A 16941-nucleotide genomic window follows, 5' to 3' on the forward strand; every position below is an offset into this window, starting at 1 on the left:
ACCAGAAGAGGACTCGACCCTGCTTGTTGCCAGAGGGGACAACTTATAGTTCCCACAGAGACTTGAAGAGGAATAAAAAAATTTGCAAATGACACAGAAGACGACTTTTGCTGGGCTCAAACTACTGCTAGCCGGGGGCTTGGTGAGGCAGCGACTGTAATGGAAATGTTCAGACTGGTCTGAACGAGGGGGAGGGAAGGGGCTCAGCAGGGACCGGCGACCTGCCACGTGCTGATGGCTCCTGCTTAGCAGGTCATCAAGATCCCAACACCTCCGGGCACCTTCTCAAGCTACACCCCGACTAAAAGGTGTAGGACAGACCAAACCAAAGGACAGATTAAAACAGAGGGCAGACTCCAGGCTCAAGCCATTAAGAGGTAACAGCAGGAAGATAAGAACCAGGATAGCAGCCATAGATAAGGACAGACAACTCACAGAGGTGGGCCAGGACTGAGAAACAAAGATCAGGAGATGTTGCCAGCTCCTCAGGGGCACAGAAAGCACATGCAGAAACCAGGACCTGGCTGCAGCCGAAGGCAGGAGAGGGGATGAGGACGGGATGGGTGCACATCCCCACGAGTGATCCCGGAGGGACCGCTCAGACACAGGTGTCTCGGAGTTAAGGATGGGGAAGAAAACGTCAGTGTGAGTGACGGGTATGAGTTATGTTCAAAAATAAAATCACTTTCCCCTTCCAAGTCTCACACTGAGCTTTGCTCCGCTGCAGCGTTGCTCTGCTGGGCCGTAGCCATGGGTAGGGCACCTCTTCACAGAGGTCCACTTCAGCTATGAGAAAAGGGAGGGGAGAAGCCACCACCGCGCTGGAGGCTCCTGATCAGGACTGACACAACTGTGTCTCTGGAAACGCAACTCTGCACCCGCTAAGACGACAGTACGTTGCACCACGGGCCAACTGCTCATGGACACGGGGTCACCGAGTGCAGCGGGGTTTAGCAGGCCCCAGGTGCAGGCAACGTTCACCCACTCGTGGACAACAGGTTCGCAGCGGGTCCGGTGCACCCTTGCCAAGGAACAGAGCGTGAGCGGAGCAATAGAGTGCAACGATGGCCGTGCCATGGCAAGGACCCAGCATCCTCCGTGGCCTTTCCAGGCGCGCAAACCCCGCGGGAGCCGGCGGCGCTGCCCTTACCTCCACTTCTGCCGACTGCCTGGAGAGGTCGCAGGGCGGCTTCACCGCCTTGGGCCGGCTGGCGAACCAGTAGGCCACCACGGCGGCGAAGGCGCCCAGGCCCACCAGCGCGGTGGCCGGCACGCTGCGGAAGAGCTGGCCCAGGTCGTCGAGCTCGGGGAGCCGCAGGCCCCGCAGCACGTCCTGCGCTTGCATCTTCCCGGCGACGGAAAGGGCGAACTCTGCAAGAGCCAAAGGGACGCGGTCAGCTGGGGCCCGGGGAGGACCGAGGCGAGCGGGGGGCACGTGCAAAACGGGGACGGGACGGGAGGCAGGAGACGCTGCATAAACAGGACCTGCAACGCGTGCCTGCAGGCACCACGCCGCGCAGACCTGCCCTGCAACACAGCTTTCTGCATTTATTCCAGCTTTGCATTCCTGACATCGAGGTCCTCATGACCGATGTCACTGTACACTATAAGGTGACTCGCGTCAAGAAGCGCTCCACTTCACAACGTGCACGTTTCCCGGAAAACGGAGCTGCCGCGGGGGATAAGGGCCGCGGGATATCAGGGCGGGCGCACGCCGGCGGGGCCCACCCCGCGGTGCACCAGCCTCCGCCGTGCCCGGCTCCCGCCCCTGCTCCCCGCCGGGGCACGGAGAGGGGCTTCGGGGGGCTCGCGGTGCAGCAACGCCTCTGCGCCCCAATTTACGGTGCCCCCCCGTTGCCTTTCGCCAGCAGACGCCCCGGACACATGCAAGCGAGGGGCAGAGGGTCCCACCGCCCCCGTGCCACCCGCTGCCGGGAGCCGCCTGGGGAAAACCACAGCGCTTATCACGAGCCAGCGCTCGTGGTGCCTTTATCACCTCCGACCACCTGGGACGGCTTCTGCGGTGCTCTGCGCGGTCCCCCCCGGCAGCTATCTGCTGCCCCGGGCGGTCTCGGCACGCGGCAGGTTGTACCCGGGGACGGGCACCTCCATGCCCCACCCGGCCGCACGCCGGCTGGGCGAATAAACACCACGGGAAGGCAGAAGCTCATTTTTCACTTCCAAACGGGAGCTGTTGGCCAAGGACATCAGCCCAGCGCAGCGGCAAACTTGAGGGATCCCTGAGAGCTCAAAGTCCGCAGGGATTTTAGATCCATGCAAGTGCTTCTTGTCCGAGACTCGCTCTCAGAGCGCCGCGAGGCACCTCCGAGGATGCCGCGGTGATGCCGGCCACAGCAGCAACACCAGGGAACGTGCTTGAGGGCAGGAGTCCACCCGGCCTCGCGCAGCGATGCCGGAGCAGCGCCGGGGTCCCCGGGAGAGCGAACGGAAACGCTCGGCGCGGCGAGGACAAGCGTCTCCAACTGCTGGTTGCACCTTCCTACCGCCGCTTAACCATAACTTCCACAGAGACTAAATGTGGGTATAAACTGCAAACGAGTCCCTGCTCTCACCATAACTCCGCAGGTCAAGCAAAGCCCTCCGCGCTTTCGAGGTGCGGGTTGCGGCTGCAGCAGCGCCCGGCCGGCCCTTCCTCCGCGGAGGAAGACCTCCCAGCACCCTGCACGGCTGCGAGGGGAAGGCGCAAACCATCTCCCGGCCACGCCGCTGCCCGGGAGCTCTGGTTTACCGAGGCGGAGGGATAACAACACCCGCGGGCAGAAGCGGACGCTCAGGACGGGCCGTTGTCACCCAGCTGCGCAACTGCGAGCCGCTCGGCAATGGAAATGAAAGCCAGCGCGACCATCAACGGGCTTCTGAACACAAAACCCTGCCAACGGTAACAGCACAAAATTTTCCCCTGGCACAAGCACTAGGAACGAAACGTGCAATAACCACTCTGCTCCGAGGCAGCCGAGCCCCAGCACCAGCCCCCGCGTCCCGCCGGACGCGGCACAGCCCCTCGCACCTCTGCTCCGGGGAGCGGAGGGCTGAAGATCTGCGTTTCCCCAGGAGAAAGCTTTCAGAGGTGGATCGGAGCAAACACCAGGCAGCCACCGTTTCTGTCCCTCGAGAACACACCACGCTGAGCACCTCCCGCCAACGCCCGGCTATGCAAAACCAGCAGTTTCACGCGGTCACGCTGGACGAGCAGTCATTTCGGACGCTGCTCCTCCCCCTCGTTTCCCCTCCGAGCTGCAACGCTGCAGCGCGTCGCATCCCCGGGGCCGGGCTGCAAACCCGCTGCTGCCCGGCGAGGTCTCGGGCCGAGGCGGCACAGGGGCAGCGGCGTGACGGCACGGACGGGGACATCCCCGGATTTTGTCTGGCCAGCAGAGTCTGGTTTTATCAAGCACCCAGCGGGACAACAACCCTGGCAGGACCCGGTGTCGCTGACCGCTGCTTTGGCACCGCTGACCACGAACTCCCACGACCACCACAACTGCAACGATGCTGGTGAGCTTCTGCCATGAACCTCAGCAAATTTTGGTTGCACGTGCACAGAAGACGAGGGGTTGAGCGTGGACCTTCAGACCATACCCTGCTGCTGGTCTGGGTCACGTCCAGGCTCAGGCTGGAGGGCACCACGCTTAGCTCGCACGGTAGCTCACAGCCGCATAGAGATGCCCGAAATTTTATGAGAGCAAATGCTCTCGTGAGAAACCCACCACAAAATCGCAGCTTGGGTCTTGGCGTCGTTTCAGCCACAAACGCGATACCTGGTTCGTTCAGAGCCTGCAAGTTATTTCTCATTTGCCCTAATTACAGACGAGACGAACGCAGGGGAGCCCGGGGCACTCGCACAGCAGCCCCCTCCCTGTTTTCGGCTGGCTGGAAACCCACGCGGCTGCGGTCGCTGCCGGCACGCGTTGCACCTGCGGGGCTCACGGCAGGGGCAGGGGCAGCGGCGCAGCTCCGCGCGGACACAGAGCCAGCGCAGCAGCGCTCACCGCGAGGAGGAAGCACCGGGTCGTAGGCACGTCGGCTGCAACTGAGAACGGCTGAAAAACGAGAATTAAACAACTTGCAAGTCTCATCCATTGCTTGAGAAATCGTAAAGGGGGTGAAAAGCATCAAGGGGAAGAGATGAGCACGAGAAGCGCCCGGAACCACGGCAGAACCAACGCAAGAAACGCAGCAGAGCCCCAAAGCGAGAGGGCGGACGGGCTTTACTTGGCTCGCGCGGCTTTGAAGGAGCCCTCGGTGCTTCCTGCCCTACATAAGCAGCTGGGTACAAACACGCGTCGCTGCAACGGGCCCCGGGCCGTCACCTGCACCGCGCTCCTCAGCAAGCCCCGAGACACCGCCCCGGTACCGCCACCACCCTGGCACCGACCCGGACGCGTCCGCGGGCACCGCGGTACTCAGCAGAGAGTAATCAGACGCAACTGCCGGGGATTCAGCAATTATTGGGATTATCGGCCAATCTCGGGCTAATGCTACTTAAAAATTTCCTAAACTTTACGTGCTTTTGCGCCTATAAAGCGGCACGCTGTGGTAACAACCCCTTCTCCCAGTTAAGGTCCCCTCCGGACAGGTCGCTGTGCATCACCGCTTTGCTTTCTGCAGCACGATACCGTCATCAGACTGTTTACCATCAGAAAACACCCCCTCGCCCTCAAAACAAACTCTTGCACATGCTCAGCTTTACCCACTGCGAGTGGAATAACGTGCTCCGAGTGTCGCAATATATCAAACAGCTACTGTATATTACTTAGATTACACTTAATTCTTTGCAGGGTCAAAGCGTAGCTGTATTTATGCTAAAAGTCCAAGCAAAAGCAGTAGTGCTGATTGCACTGTAACTCGGGGAGCTGTAATTTAAAAGCAATTACCCGGTCTCGTTAAGCACGCCGTTGCCCGTTTCGATGACTGTGCAAGGATGCGGAGAGCGCGGGAAGGTGCCCGGCGGGAGCAGGGACGCGACCCGTCGGCATCGGCCCAGCGCAGAGGGACGCGGTCCTGGCGGCAGCATCCCTCCGAGGAGCAAAGCCCGGAGAGGAGCCCAGCGAGCAGGAAATTAAAGGGATGGCGGTTATAATTTCCGTATTTTATTTTTACTAATGAGAAAAGGGCCTTCTCCCCTCCCGGAGGAATGAGAGCAGTGCAATCTGCTCAGCTGGCCGCTCGCCAGCGGGACCGTTACAGAAGGGGGTTTCAGTGGTGCCTAAGCCTCTTTAGGCTGAATCGCTTCTGCGCCGGCGGAGGCGGCGCCGCGGGGGATCGAGCGCCCCGGAGACGAGCGCGGCAGCGGGGAAGGGCAGCCGGGGACATCCCCGTGCCACCCCCATCCCCGTGCATCCCGCGCGGGGCGCCCCGGGGCTCGGACGAGGCGCGCGGAGCCGCGGCGGGGTCAGGCAGCGATGCAGGGACCGGCGTGAGCGGGGGGCGCGGGGGGAGGCCGTCCCAGCGCCTGGGCAGGGCTGCGGCGTCAGCACCATCTTCCAGGAGAGGCGGGTGCAGAAAAACGGGCTTAGGGAGAAGAACATCAATGCACTAACCAGGAACATTTTTATATATACATATATATATAAAATATGCATATTATATATATATGCGTATATATACACACACATGCATATATATATTAAAAAATGCATGTGTGCATGTATATATATATGCATATATGTATATACTTATATAGAAAGATGCATTCTGCTCTGCCCAGGGTGACTGAGGATTAAGGCTGCTGCTGCCCGCGTTATTCCCGAGACGCCTCGTTCTCCGGAGCCGAATCTTCCCGGCAGAAGACACGCACCGAGCCCTTGCCGGGGCGGAGGAGCTGCGGGGCCGCTCACGCCAAAGCCGCTGCTAAGAGGCTTCCTCCCCCCGCCCCCACCTCCTCGCCGCGATCAGTAATAGCGCGCGGATGTGAACTATTTTTAGGTGAAACCTAAAAATACCTCCCTCAGCACCGGGTAGCTCCGCCGTGAGCAACGCCCCGAAGGCTCGGCGGCGGCCGGAGGAGCGGGATGGCCGCCCGGAGCGCCACGGAGGGAAGTCCTGCCTGCTTCCTACCTGAGGGAGAAACTCAGTGGCTCAGAGCTCTGTTTACTCTGAAGCCTATCAATCACCTAGGACACTGACCAAAAACCTCATGTCATCACGCTTGTTACCCATGTGATAAACAGTCACAAGCTCTTATTGACCAGGGTCTTAAAAACCTCAGCCCGCGGCCTCGGCTGCCGGTTTCGGCTCGGGACGATGCTTTCAGAGCACTTGCAGGTCTCCGTCATCTCCCCGAGCGACCCGCGATTACCTGCGAACCTCCTCCGCTCCTGCAAAGGGGGGTTTTCTGAGCGGCGTCGGGGGGCTCGGATTGTCCCACATACCGTGCCGTTCCCGGAGGCCTTGTGACAGGCAGTGAACAAACAGCCTAAATAACTGCATAAAAATAGTTATCTGGGGCAGAGAACAAAGAGCAGCCCCGAGCAGAGGAGGAAAAGACGCTTTTTTATGAAAAGCACCTGTAATGGCTCAGCCGAGGCTGCAGCCTGCAACAGGGGTCTGTCCACTGCCCCGAAAACGGCATGGAAAGCGACAGCTCAATACGTCACGCCGTGCCCCCGCTGTGATAAATACAGTTGCATCCTTCACTTAAGCTTTCTATAATTAGAGCAGGTTAATTAGCGGCGAAGCGCCCTCCGCGCTCTGGCAGCTCCCGGGAGCCCGTCCCCGCCGCGAAACGGCCCCGTCCGGACCGGGGCGCAGAGCGGGGCCGTGCTCCGAGGCTCCCGGCTGGGGAGGCACAACAAGGGCCGGCCGCTAACACCCGCCCAGGCAGGAGCAGCGTCGCGGTGACTGCGGGCGGTCGCCGCTTTCGGGGCCGCGGTGCGAAGCAGCGGGACAGCCGGACGCGACGGCGCTCGGTTAGGAACCCGCTCACGTCCCGCACCTCCGGCAACGGCGACTTTCCGTCGTCAGCACTTCGACCGCCGTCCCCAGCGCGAGAGGCTACCCAGGCCGCCGGGGAGGACGGACACACGGACAGCAACGTCCGTCACGGGGCTGCTGTGAAGTTGGGGTCACTCAAACTTCACGTGCAGAAACCCTGGTCACCTGCGCGGCACAGCTGCAGTCCCAATGCGCTTGCCCGGCTCCGCAGAGCTCCCGCGCCCTCGCGCCCGCTCAGCCCTCCCGGCGGAGAGCTCCCCTTGCGGATCCCAGGAGATCCCCTGGGATCCCTTTGCAGACCATGGGACCGGCGCTCAGCTGCCACGGCCCAGGCACACGGCACTGACGGCACGAGCGTCACCAGGTCTGCAGCGAGCAGTTGGGGGGCAGGTGGGAAAACCCCCTTCCAGCACCTCCGCCTGCCAAACCGCTGCTGGAGCAGCCGGCCCCAGCCATGACGTCCCCAGGCCTCACTGCAACACGTGGCCAGACCCACCGGTGTGTGGCCAGGACCTCACCATGGTGGGACCTCACCACAGTGCAGGGCCAGACCCACCACAGTGTGTGGCCAGGACCTCGCCATGGTGCAACCTTGCTGCAGTGTGTGGCCAAACCCACCACAGCACATGACCAGAACCTCACCATGGTGGGACATCGCCGCAAGACAGGGCCAGGTCCTCCACAGCATGTGGCCAGGACCTCGCCACAGTGTGACCTTGCTGCAGTGTGTGGCCAAACCCACCCCAGCACATGACCAGAACCTCACCGCCGTAGGACCTCACCACAGTGCAGGACCTCACCACGGTGGGACCTTACTGCAAGGCAGGGCCAGACCCACCACAGTACATAGCCAGGACCTCACCACAGCGAAACCTCATCGCAGCTCATGGCCAGACCCACCACAGTGCATGGCCAGGACCTCACCATGGTGGGATCTCAGTAGTTGGATCTGGCTGCAGTGCATGGCAAGACTGGCTACGGCGCGTGGCCGGGACTTCACCGTGGTGGGACCTCACCGTGGTGGGACCTCACCGCGGCGCGTGGCCAGGACCTCACCGTGGTGGGACCTCACCGTGGTGGGACCTCACCGCAGCACGTGGCCAGGACCTCACCGTGGTGGGACCTCACCGCGGCGCGTGGCCAGGACCTCACCGTGGTGGGACCTCACCGTGGTGGGACCTCACCGCGGCGCGTGGCCAGGACCTCACCGTGGTGGGACCTCACCGCGGCGCGTGGCCGGGACCTGGCCGCAGCGCTCTCGCCCAGCCCGGAGCCGGGCAGTGCCAGCTGCCACCTCCCCCGGCAGCACCGCAGACGCCACAAACCCACCCAAACTGCAGGGCTGAGGCCTGAAGCGGAGCGGAAACACCCGGCCGCCCCTGCAGCCGATCTCCCCCCCCGCGCCGCCGCCCCCGGCTCCCGCTCCGCGGCCACGGCCGAGGCCGGAGCGCTCTGCCCGCCGGGCGCAGCCGGCGAACGGGAACCTGCAGAGGCCGCGAGCTCCCACCGCTCTTATCGCCTCGCGCCGGCACGGCACGGCCCGGCCCGGCGGCGCCCATCCCCGCGGCGGCGGGGCGCGCTCCGGAGGGGGACGGGGGGACGCCCATCTCCGCGGCGGCGAGGCGCCCCGCGCCCGCCCCGGCCTCCGCCCCGCGCTCCGCTCCGCACCGCGGGGGCGGCCGGGGCCGGTGTCCGACAGCCGCCGCTGGCGAAACGCACGCGAGAAACGCGGCAGCACTTACAGCTCCGCCGCCTCCGCGCAGCCTCCGCGCAGCCCCCGCGCCCCGCCCGGCGCCGCCGCCCCGCGCACCGCCCCCGCGCACCGCCCCCGCGCCCCGCCCGGCCCGGCCGTAACCCCCGCGGCGCCGCAGGCAGCGGGGGGGCCGCAGGCAGCGGGGGGGCCGTCGCTGCCGCGTCTCCGGGCCGGGAAGCGACCCCCCGGCGCTCGAGGCAGAAACAGGGTTTGGTGGTTTGCGCCCATCGCTGGTAACAACGCGACGGATGAGTTGCTGCTGCTTCTCCGGAGGATGCTGCGGTAGCGTTAGTGCCGGCTGGAGACGGGCAGATACCCAGCGAGGTTTCGGGCACGCTTGTCAGAATTCATGCATTTCGCTCAAATCTGGGTATTCTGCAAGCAGGTTGAATTCGTAAAATTGCCCAGGGCTGCGGGTGGGTCCAAGGGTGCCTCACTGGCCGATTCCCACCGGCACCGACATGGGGCCCCACTCCCCGGTGGCCACACGCTGCAGGACGGGGGGCTCGGGCACCCCGGGAGCGGGAGCAACACCCCTGCACACGCACCAGTGCATTTATCTATAGGTGCCCCCCTTCCCAGCTCCCGTGGGCGAGGGATGCTCTTGCCACCGCCCCAAGGAAACACCACTTGAAAGGAGATTTCTGCCGGAGGAAGCAGCCCTGCTCCGAACCTCTCCCCGCTATTACGCCCTGCCAAAGACCGATGGGAAACACGGGTTCGCTTTGGTTTCTAAAGTAGGGAGGCTCGTGGCAAGCAGGCTGCAGAGCTGTCGGGGCGGCTGGACCAGGACGGTGCCAGCAGCCAAACAGTGGTGTGAAGAAGGGGGAGAAGTGGCTACACTGTTTGGATGTTTTAAAACCCTTGGTTTGCATTTCAGGATCTTTGCTGTTGAGTTAGGGCTTTTCTTGAGTAACTTGAGCAGAAATGAGGCTGAGCCGTGCTTGTGTTTCCAGTCAGGTTTGCTGGCTGTTTCCCAGGCTGCAGCACGCCGACGCTGCTGAAACTCGGTTCTCATCCAAGCGCTCCTGTTTCCAGAGGGACTTCCCAGCCCCCGGAAAGCACGTCTGTCCGTGCCGTTTCGCACGCTCCTCCCCGAGCGCCGCTCTTCACTCCACCATCCCCTTCCCCGCTGCAAAAGCGGCTGCAAAATCCCGCTTTTGGGGCACTTCATACCCTCGCTAAGCCGTTCCTTTCTCCTCGGCCCTTCCCCACCCGGCGCCCGAGGTTGCAAAGGGTTAATTTGGGGAGCGAAGCCCTCGGACAGCCGGGAGCTTTGCTTTGGCCTCCCCGAACGTGCCCGAGCACATCAAGCGAGCGCGCGAGCGGCGAGGGTGCCGGGCCGAGGCTCTGCCCCGCGCGCCCGGCCGTTGGCGGCCCCGGCATCGTGCCACCCGCCGCAGCCTCTCAGCGGAGGGGAGTCGCTGGCACCGCCGCCGCGGAGCCGGTCCAGGGCGAAAACGCCAGCAGTAGCAACCGATACGCCAACCCGAAATGCCGACGCTGATCGTGAAAACACCGGACCAAGGGGAAACCAGTGCAAACGTCTTACGGCAGCGCTGTGTAGAGCATCCTGGGGACAACTCACTAAACGCTATAAAGTCGAATAAAGCACCATGCAAAAGGCTTTTCAACGTTTTAGAGCGCTTCGGGTTGCTGGCGTAGCTCGCGTAACCCTTTGCAGCCAAGCAGTAGGCTGCGGGGGCGGGGGGGGGTCATCTGAGCCTTCTGCAGAAAATAATTGCATTTCTGCAGAAAGTAATAGTTCTGGTTTAGCTCATCTAGACTTGCTGCGTGACGGTGTTCATCCAAACCTGGCCTGTGCTGGACACACTAAGCAAAACACATTCCAGATTTGAAGAGGGACTAGAGCATCTTTGTCCTTTTTCTCCCCCCTAGTGAAACAATCTCTAAATACCGTCAGAACGATTCCCACCTTCTCTGCCTGAAACTGGTCCCTGCAGAAATCTGCAAAAGAGACATTTAAATGAATCCGCGCCTTTTGTTATTTCAGCCTTTTGTTATTTATTCACAGCTTCTGTTATTTCAAATGCAAATTGGGCTTCCGGATTCATTTAAAACAACAAAAGAATGGTTTACACCCCCTCTGGATACTTTTCCAAAGCAAAAAAGAAAAAAAAGTAAAATAGTTTAGTAATTTCAGTCCTGGCTCCTGTGTAGACCAGCTCCCACTCACCTCAGAGGAAAAAATAAGCACAGTTTAGCAAAAACTTCACGTGACCTCGCTGCCGCCTGGCAGGCTCCGGGGAAGCCGGGCCGGCTCCGCACAGTGCCGTCTAGCAGCCTCCGGCGCGGGGTTCCCACGCTTCCGCACTGGGTTCCCGCACTCCGGCACCGAGCTGGAAATACCTGCCTGCAGGCGACTGCCTCTGCTTCACTCCTCCAAGTGATATCACAGCCTGGAAGTATTCGCATGGTTTGGTGACCTCGTTCAGAGCGACCGTCACCGGCCAGGCGAGATGGGCTCGGCCCCTCGAGGGCCTCCCCGGGAGAGGAGGCCGGGCCGGCTCCGTTCGGAAGGAGATGCCGAGAGGAAAGCTTGGTGAAACACCACGCCGGTGCAACAGCAAAGGGGGTGCAAGTCCATCGTAAATAACTCTGGGCTGAAAGTCAGATGCTTTCAGGACAAAGGGCTCTAGAATGACTTTCCAAAATAAAAGCACGTGTAGGGAAGCCCAGTTTACCAGTGGGAGGTCCGGACATTTACCCAAGCACTAGATGCGGTGGGAGCACGCCATGGGGTCCCACCAGCATTGGCTCACACCACACGGCCCCACCTGGGCCTGCCGGTCCGACAGAAGCGAAGAGCGTGTGGCAAACGCCGTTGGGCTGACACCTTTGAAGACGGCCGTCCATCTGTCTCCAAAGCCCAGCCTGGAGAGCAGGGCATCCAGACGGAGCAGCACGTCGTCCATCTGTGTGGAGCTGGGCTCAGAGCCCGTCTGCCCTCCCAGTGCCACCACTGCCCTCAGCAGGAGGATGGTGGAGGGTGTCTTTGACTTTTGCCAATAGCAGATGGCCTTACAAGTGCGACCATCTCTGGCTGCTCTCTACTACGGATGATGGAGAGACCCTTCTCTGGGATTATCATTTTCAAAGTCACCCAGCCTTCGCACGTGGTCCCCGTCCAACAGTGGCCTGCACCAACTCACTCCGCCGACCTCAGCGAGGGAAGCCACGGAGCAAAACACGGGCCCCTCCGGAGCCCGCTGCCCTCGCCGCGGCCAGCCCATCGCGCACTGATTCAGCAGCGTTACTCTGCACTGATGAGATGGAAACTGTTCACTGCCATTCACACGTGGCATCGCCGAGATGGTATCTACACCACAGCAGCCACACGGTTGAGCAAATGGAAATGTGAGCTGTGTTCTTGCAGTGCACGGATCAAGACAAGAAAACTTTTCCTCCCTTAATTGGGGGTTTCCTAACTGCATGGTGATTTCCACTGAATAGCACATTTTTTGACAAGTGACACTTCCTTCCTGTCGTGCAAAGGAAAATAATGTGGACAAGATAAGTCCAGTTATCGCCTCCTCACATTTCTGAAAATGGTGCAACACCCAGTGTGAAAGCCTGAAAAACGCCTTGCTGGCTAGCAGGGAAGGCCGTTACCTCGGGACTTTCAGGAAGAGCAAGGGCAATTTTGGGGTTTTGTGGGAGAATCACGGATGGGTCTTAGCAGGAGGCTGCATTTTAGAGGCCTTTTTCCAGCCTCCCACCTCACACTGTAACTACGCCGCTGTTCACAAAAGCCAAGGCGGTAAGTAAAGACCGTGCGAAACCTGGCAGAAGCCAGGGGACTTTGGCAATCGACTTTGAAACTCCCTTTCCTGGCTAAAAATCCCCATTTCATCTCCCTCGCTTACCTTTCTCACCAGCAGCCACCAAGTTTCCCCTAGCGCACTCTCCAGTTCAAAGCTAAAGTATTTATAATTTTGCTTATATGGCAAACATAAAGAAGCCAAAACACACCAGCAAAAGCCTTCCTTCGGCTTTCCCACCCTCCCTTGTGCTCTCCTGCTTCCCCGCGCAGCCGGGCACCTTGGAGGCTCCCGGGCAGCATCTACGGCGAGAGCGGGGTTGGACACAGCGAGCGACTTGCCGTCGATAAGCGCTGATAGCACACCGAGGCAATCGACCCGAGCCCAGCAAAGCATTCACCCGTATCGCGCCGTACGGTAACAACGCTAAGTTCCTCCTGGTCTCCAAAACGGGATTTGCTAAGCCTCTGAATCAGCAGGTCTGGAAATAAAATCCCCTGGAGAGACAGCCTTGGCTCGTGGCGGCCTACAGAGAAGCTGAGGGGCGCGAGAGGGCTCCCGCTTTGAACGTGGGGTTTTATGGATTTTGCAGATACGTTTTTAGCATTTTAACTCATATCTTAAAGCCACATGCTCTGTAGTATGTCTTACTACAGCATGCCCGAGTAGGCTCCAGCATGGGAGGGTGGCAGGGTCCATGAGCAAACCTGCAGCCCCCGGCTCTGCGGAGCAGCGCGTTTCCAACCCAACGCCGTTGCGGAGATGCCACCAGAGATGCCCAGCGCGGGGCTGCCTCGCGTTTGCCCCCGGCCCCCCGCCTGGCCACCTTGCAGCCGCGGGAGCAGAACGGAGCCAAGGCACGGCCAAAGCCCTGGAGCGCTTGGACTTCTCGCCCAAGACACAAATGGCAGTGATGGAATAATCTAATTACTTGTATTGATCCCTCAAAGGAACACATATGGAGCACTTAAAAATACAAATTATATTAATAGATGCTCCTCTTTCTTGTTCCTTTCTAATAAGAAAGGGCGTGATGAAGTTGATGGTTTTGTTTGGGTCTGTAGGAAGAAATCATCCATCAAAGTCAGGAAGAAAGCCATGGGGAAAGAGCTGCCCTCGAGGCCTGGGCAGCCTCTCAAGAGGTAAACGCTCCCACCTTGCATTTTACCTACCAGCGCTTCGTAAGTCTTGCCCAGACTCGGCTCTACTTAGCTAAAAGTTTTTTGGGTGCTGGTTGAAACCGTGCAGCAATAAAGAGGAGATGCAGGTCTCTCTCTCAAAGAGCTCCCAGAAACGTAACCGGGAGGAAAGGTCTAAGCCCTGCGGTGCTCTGCAGGGTTTGGTGGCGTCAGAAAAACGACAATTACACTGCTACTGATGTAACGCTGTATGTCCGTGTTCCTGGCTCGCACCCAAGGCAGCTTTTCTATTTCAGTGGGTAATCAGTTAATTCAGTTTACCATCTGTCCTCAAAGCTCTTCTCCTCTTTTCATTACTTGAATATATTTGTAGTATCGATAGTAGAGTGGAGAGTATCAAATCTATGTCTCCATTAGCCTAGAGCACCAGAGAAAGATTGGTATGTGTTGTCTTTCCTCCCTCCAAGCAAGCGGGGAAAACCAGACACATTTGCTCTTTCCTTTCGATGGTATCTAGCAGCCATTTAAATGGAAAGTAATAGTGGGATGGAGAGCAAAAACAACTAAATATCCCTCTTTGAATGTCAGGTTTCCCCTCCTGTGCAGCAGCCAGCACTTTGCGGTTTGACCTGAGCAACCTTGGGAGTCTGCTCGGGTCCACACAAAGTTCACCAGGAGATATTTCTTATCCAGGGACCCAAACTTCAGGGCTTCATCAAGTCTCCTGTGTCACAGCTTGAGAACCAGATTTAGATGTGGGAGCATAGAAACCTGTTGCAATATCAGATTAACCTTTGCAGATATGCACTGAAAAACATTTTGAGCTGCTCTGAGGCTGGCGGGGAGAAGGACACGACCCTGCGACAGCTAAACGCGAGGCGTCTCCATCCTCCTCCTCCGGGTTGCAAAAGGCAGCAACAAGCGTCTCGTTCAGTAAACGAGGGCAGCCGGGACCGACTCCTCCACGGAGCAGAGGGATGTGCAGCAGGATGGAGCCACGCGGGAAGACCAAGGCCGCGCGTGCAACCGCCAGCAAGAGCGCGTCGGAAAAAGCACCAGGCTGCCGGGTCAGACGGAGGGTCTCATCTCCAGCGAGACACGTCTCCAACAGATGATGGGTGTTGACGTCTCCCGCAGCTGCTAAGCGCGGTGCAATATGGCAAGGACAGCGCATCTGTCTCAGGGCATCTACTCTGCCGATCAAAACGTCAGGCTAAAGTCACCATCCACGCTGAAATAAAGCAGGCAAGGAACCGGGGGAGGTCACAGGTCAGCTTCACCCAAGCAGACGCACTTCAGGACAGCGGGACTCGCTGAGATGGGAGGCCCAAGGCTTGCGCTCGGGCCAGCACCGTGGGATGGACGTGGAGATGCTCGCAGGGCCCATGTGCTCACCGCGGGCCAAATCCTCCTCTCACTGCCATAAACGAAGCCCATAATGTAGCTCGGAGCAGTCCCTGGGCCTCTGGGCACAAAACACCACAATACACCCTTGCCTGCAGCCTCTGAGCCGAATTTGGCTCTTTCATTCACCCATGCAGCTCCCTTTGGGAGCAATTTTGCACTGTGAGAGTTTTGCTGCTGCTCAGAAGCAGCTGATTCGAGCTGCTGACATAAGCGGCTGTCAGCCCACCGGCTCGAACGGGAGCTGCCAGTGCATCTCCAAAGACAAAATTTAGGCCAGTGATATCAGGGTCCCATTTTTTTCACTGTTGACACTTCCCTTTCCATAATCAAAAATACCAAGTTAAATAAGAATGTAAATAACAGCTATACATTTTGCATCCTTGGTGCTTTCTGGAGTATTTATCTAATGATGCAAAGATACTGTCTTTTAAAATCATTTTCCCCTTTGCACTTCTTCCCCTGGGAAGTCTGTTTGTCTAGAGGAAAGCTGGTAAATAAAAGAGGAAACAGCACAGATATTGAATGTTACTTTTCCTTAGGAAAGACGCTTTACACATATTCAAAGCGCTCGATTTTGAATCAGTGCAGATCACTTAAAGCTGAACCTTCAAATACCTTACAGAAAATCACCTATTTCAGACATGCAATAATTTTCCAGTTCTGTCAGACCCACTTTACATCACGGTCGCATACCAACAAAGCAACGGGATCCATTTTCACCCTTTGTTCAGTATATACACTGCACACACGCACACGTAGCTAAGTGCACATCCCTATTTCACATATTCACTACAAATAAAGAGAAAGAGCCCCAGCAAATTTGCCACAGATGGACCAGTGGAATAAATCGCAAGATCATTTTGGAGAAATTATGCAACACACGCAGCCGAGCGCACGGCTGGGCTCGCGCTGGCCGGCTGCAATAACATCGCCCTGTGCCTGTGTTCAAAACAGACGCATGCAGCAGAATAATAAATATTCATCTCTGAAACCATCTTAGCTGTTAAGTGTGCGCTCCTGCCTGCCTTCTCCCTTTAAAATATTTGGAATAGCCGTGCAATGCAGCTGGGGGAGGAGAGGGCCCGGGAGCGGGGGGAGCGCGGGGAGCAGAGCAAGGACCCAGGCGCAGAGGTCGTTTCGGAGAGGTCCCAGCTCTCATTCCCCCGCGGCGGGAGCAGCGCAGAGCCCCCGCGCTCGCACAGCCCTTGGGCAGCCTCCTCCCGCATCGTACGGAAAACGAGATGAAAAACCCAGAGCAGAGCGGGCAAAGCAAAGCAGGAAGGCGGAGGAAGGGGAAGCAGGGAGGCCGGAGCGGCACTTACCCACGAGCAGCCAGCCGGAGCCCCCGGACGCCAGCAGGGCCCCGAGCATCCCTGCGCCCGGCACTGCGGCACGCTCACCGCCCCGGCGCTCCCCCCAGCCGCCCGCCCCCTCTCCCCATCCTGCAGAGCCCTCCGGCTCCCGCTCGGAAGGGGCGATGCTGGCGGCTGGCGCGGAGGACGGACAGACAGACACCCGTGCAGGGAGTCCCTTCCCCCCGAACATCCGCAGCAGCCGCCACGGAGAGCAGGGGGAGGGGAAAGAGGGATGGGAAGGGGAGAGACTTTCTTCCATAACTCCTCTGGTTTATTCCATCGCTCCTGTTATTTTTGCCTCTGGCTGATGAAACCGTCCATGGTGACCCACGCAGGAGCGATCCTAAGACCCCCAACTAGCTGCAGTGCTGGAACACCTACGGCCTCCTTAACAGTGGCTGGGACAGACATCAGTACCTCTAGATACTCACTGTATTTTAAGATAGTAACATGACTACCTAAGAGAGAACAGAGCCCAACTGCATGGCATGGCAAACACACAGGGGGAAAGAAAAGGCAGATTTGTGTTTTTAGTGATTCCATCTTTCCTG

At 59.1% G+C, this 16941-nt stretch overlaps 1 protein-coding gene across 6 annotated transcripts in view; it reads right to left on the reverse strand.

Moving 5' to 3' along the window:
• The window catches only part of ACSL6 (acyl-CoA synthetase long chain family member 6), a 44607-nt gene extending 28181 nt beyond the window's left edge, over nt 1–16426 (reverse strand). For 4 of the 6 annotated variants that reach the window (XM_026118226.2, XM_026118227.2, XM_026118224.2 and 1 more), the window contains exons 1-2: nt 16358–16426; nt 1151–1371 (exon numbers count right to left, since the gene is read on the reverse strand). In XM_026118226.2, coding sequence (XP_025974011.2) covers nt 1151–1371; nt 16358–16406 — 270 coding nt within the window. In that variant the 5' untranslated portion in view covers nt 16407–16426. Of the gene's footprint in view, nt 1–1150; nt 1372–1485; nt 1668–8696; nt 8757–16357 lie in introns of those variants that run through there. The other 2 variants (XM_064521153.1, XM_064521154.1) reach the window with 2 other exon arrangements.
• Between the last annotated feature and the right edge of the window lie 515 nt (nt 16427–16941).

The sequence above is a fragment of the Dromaius novaehollandiae genome, chromosome 15 (assembly GCF_036370855.1).
Source record: "Dromaius novaehollandiae isolate bDroNov1 chromosome 15, bDroNov1.hap1, whole genome shotgun sequence".
Lineage (NCBI taxonomy): Eukaryota > Metazoa > Chordata > Aves > Casuariiformes > Dromaiidae > Dromaius > Dromaius novaehollandiae.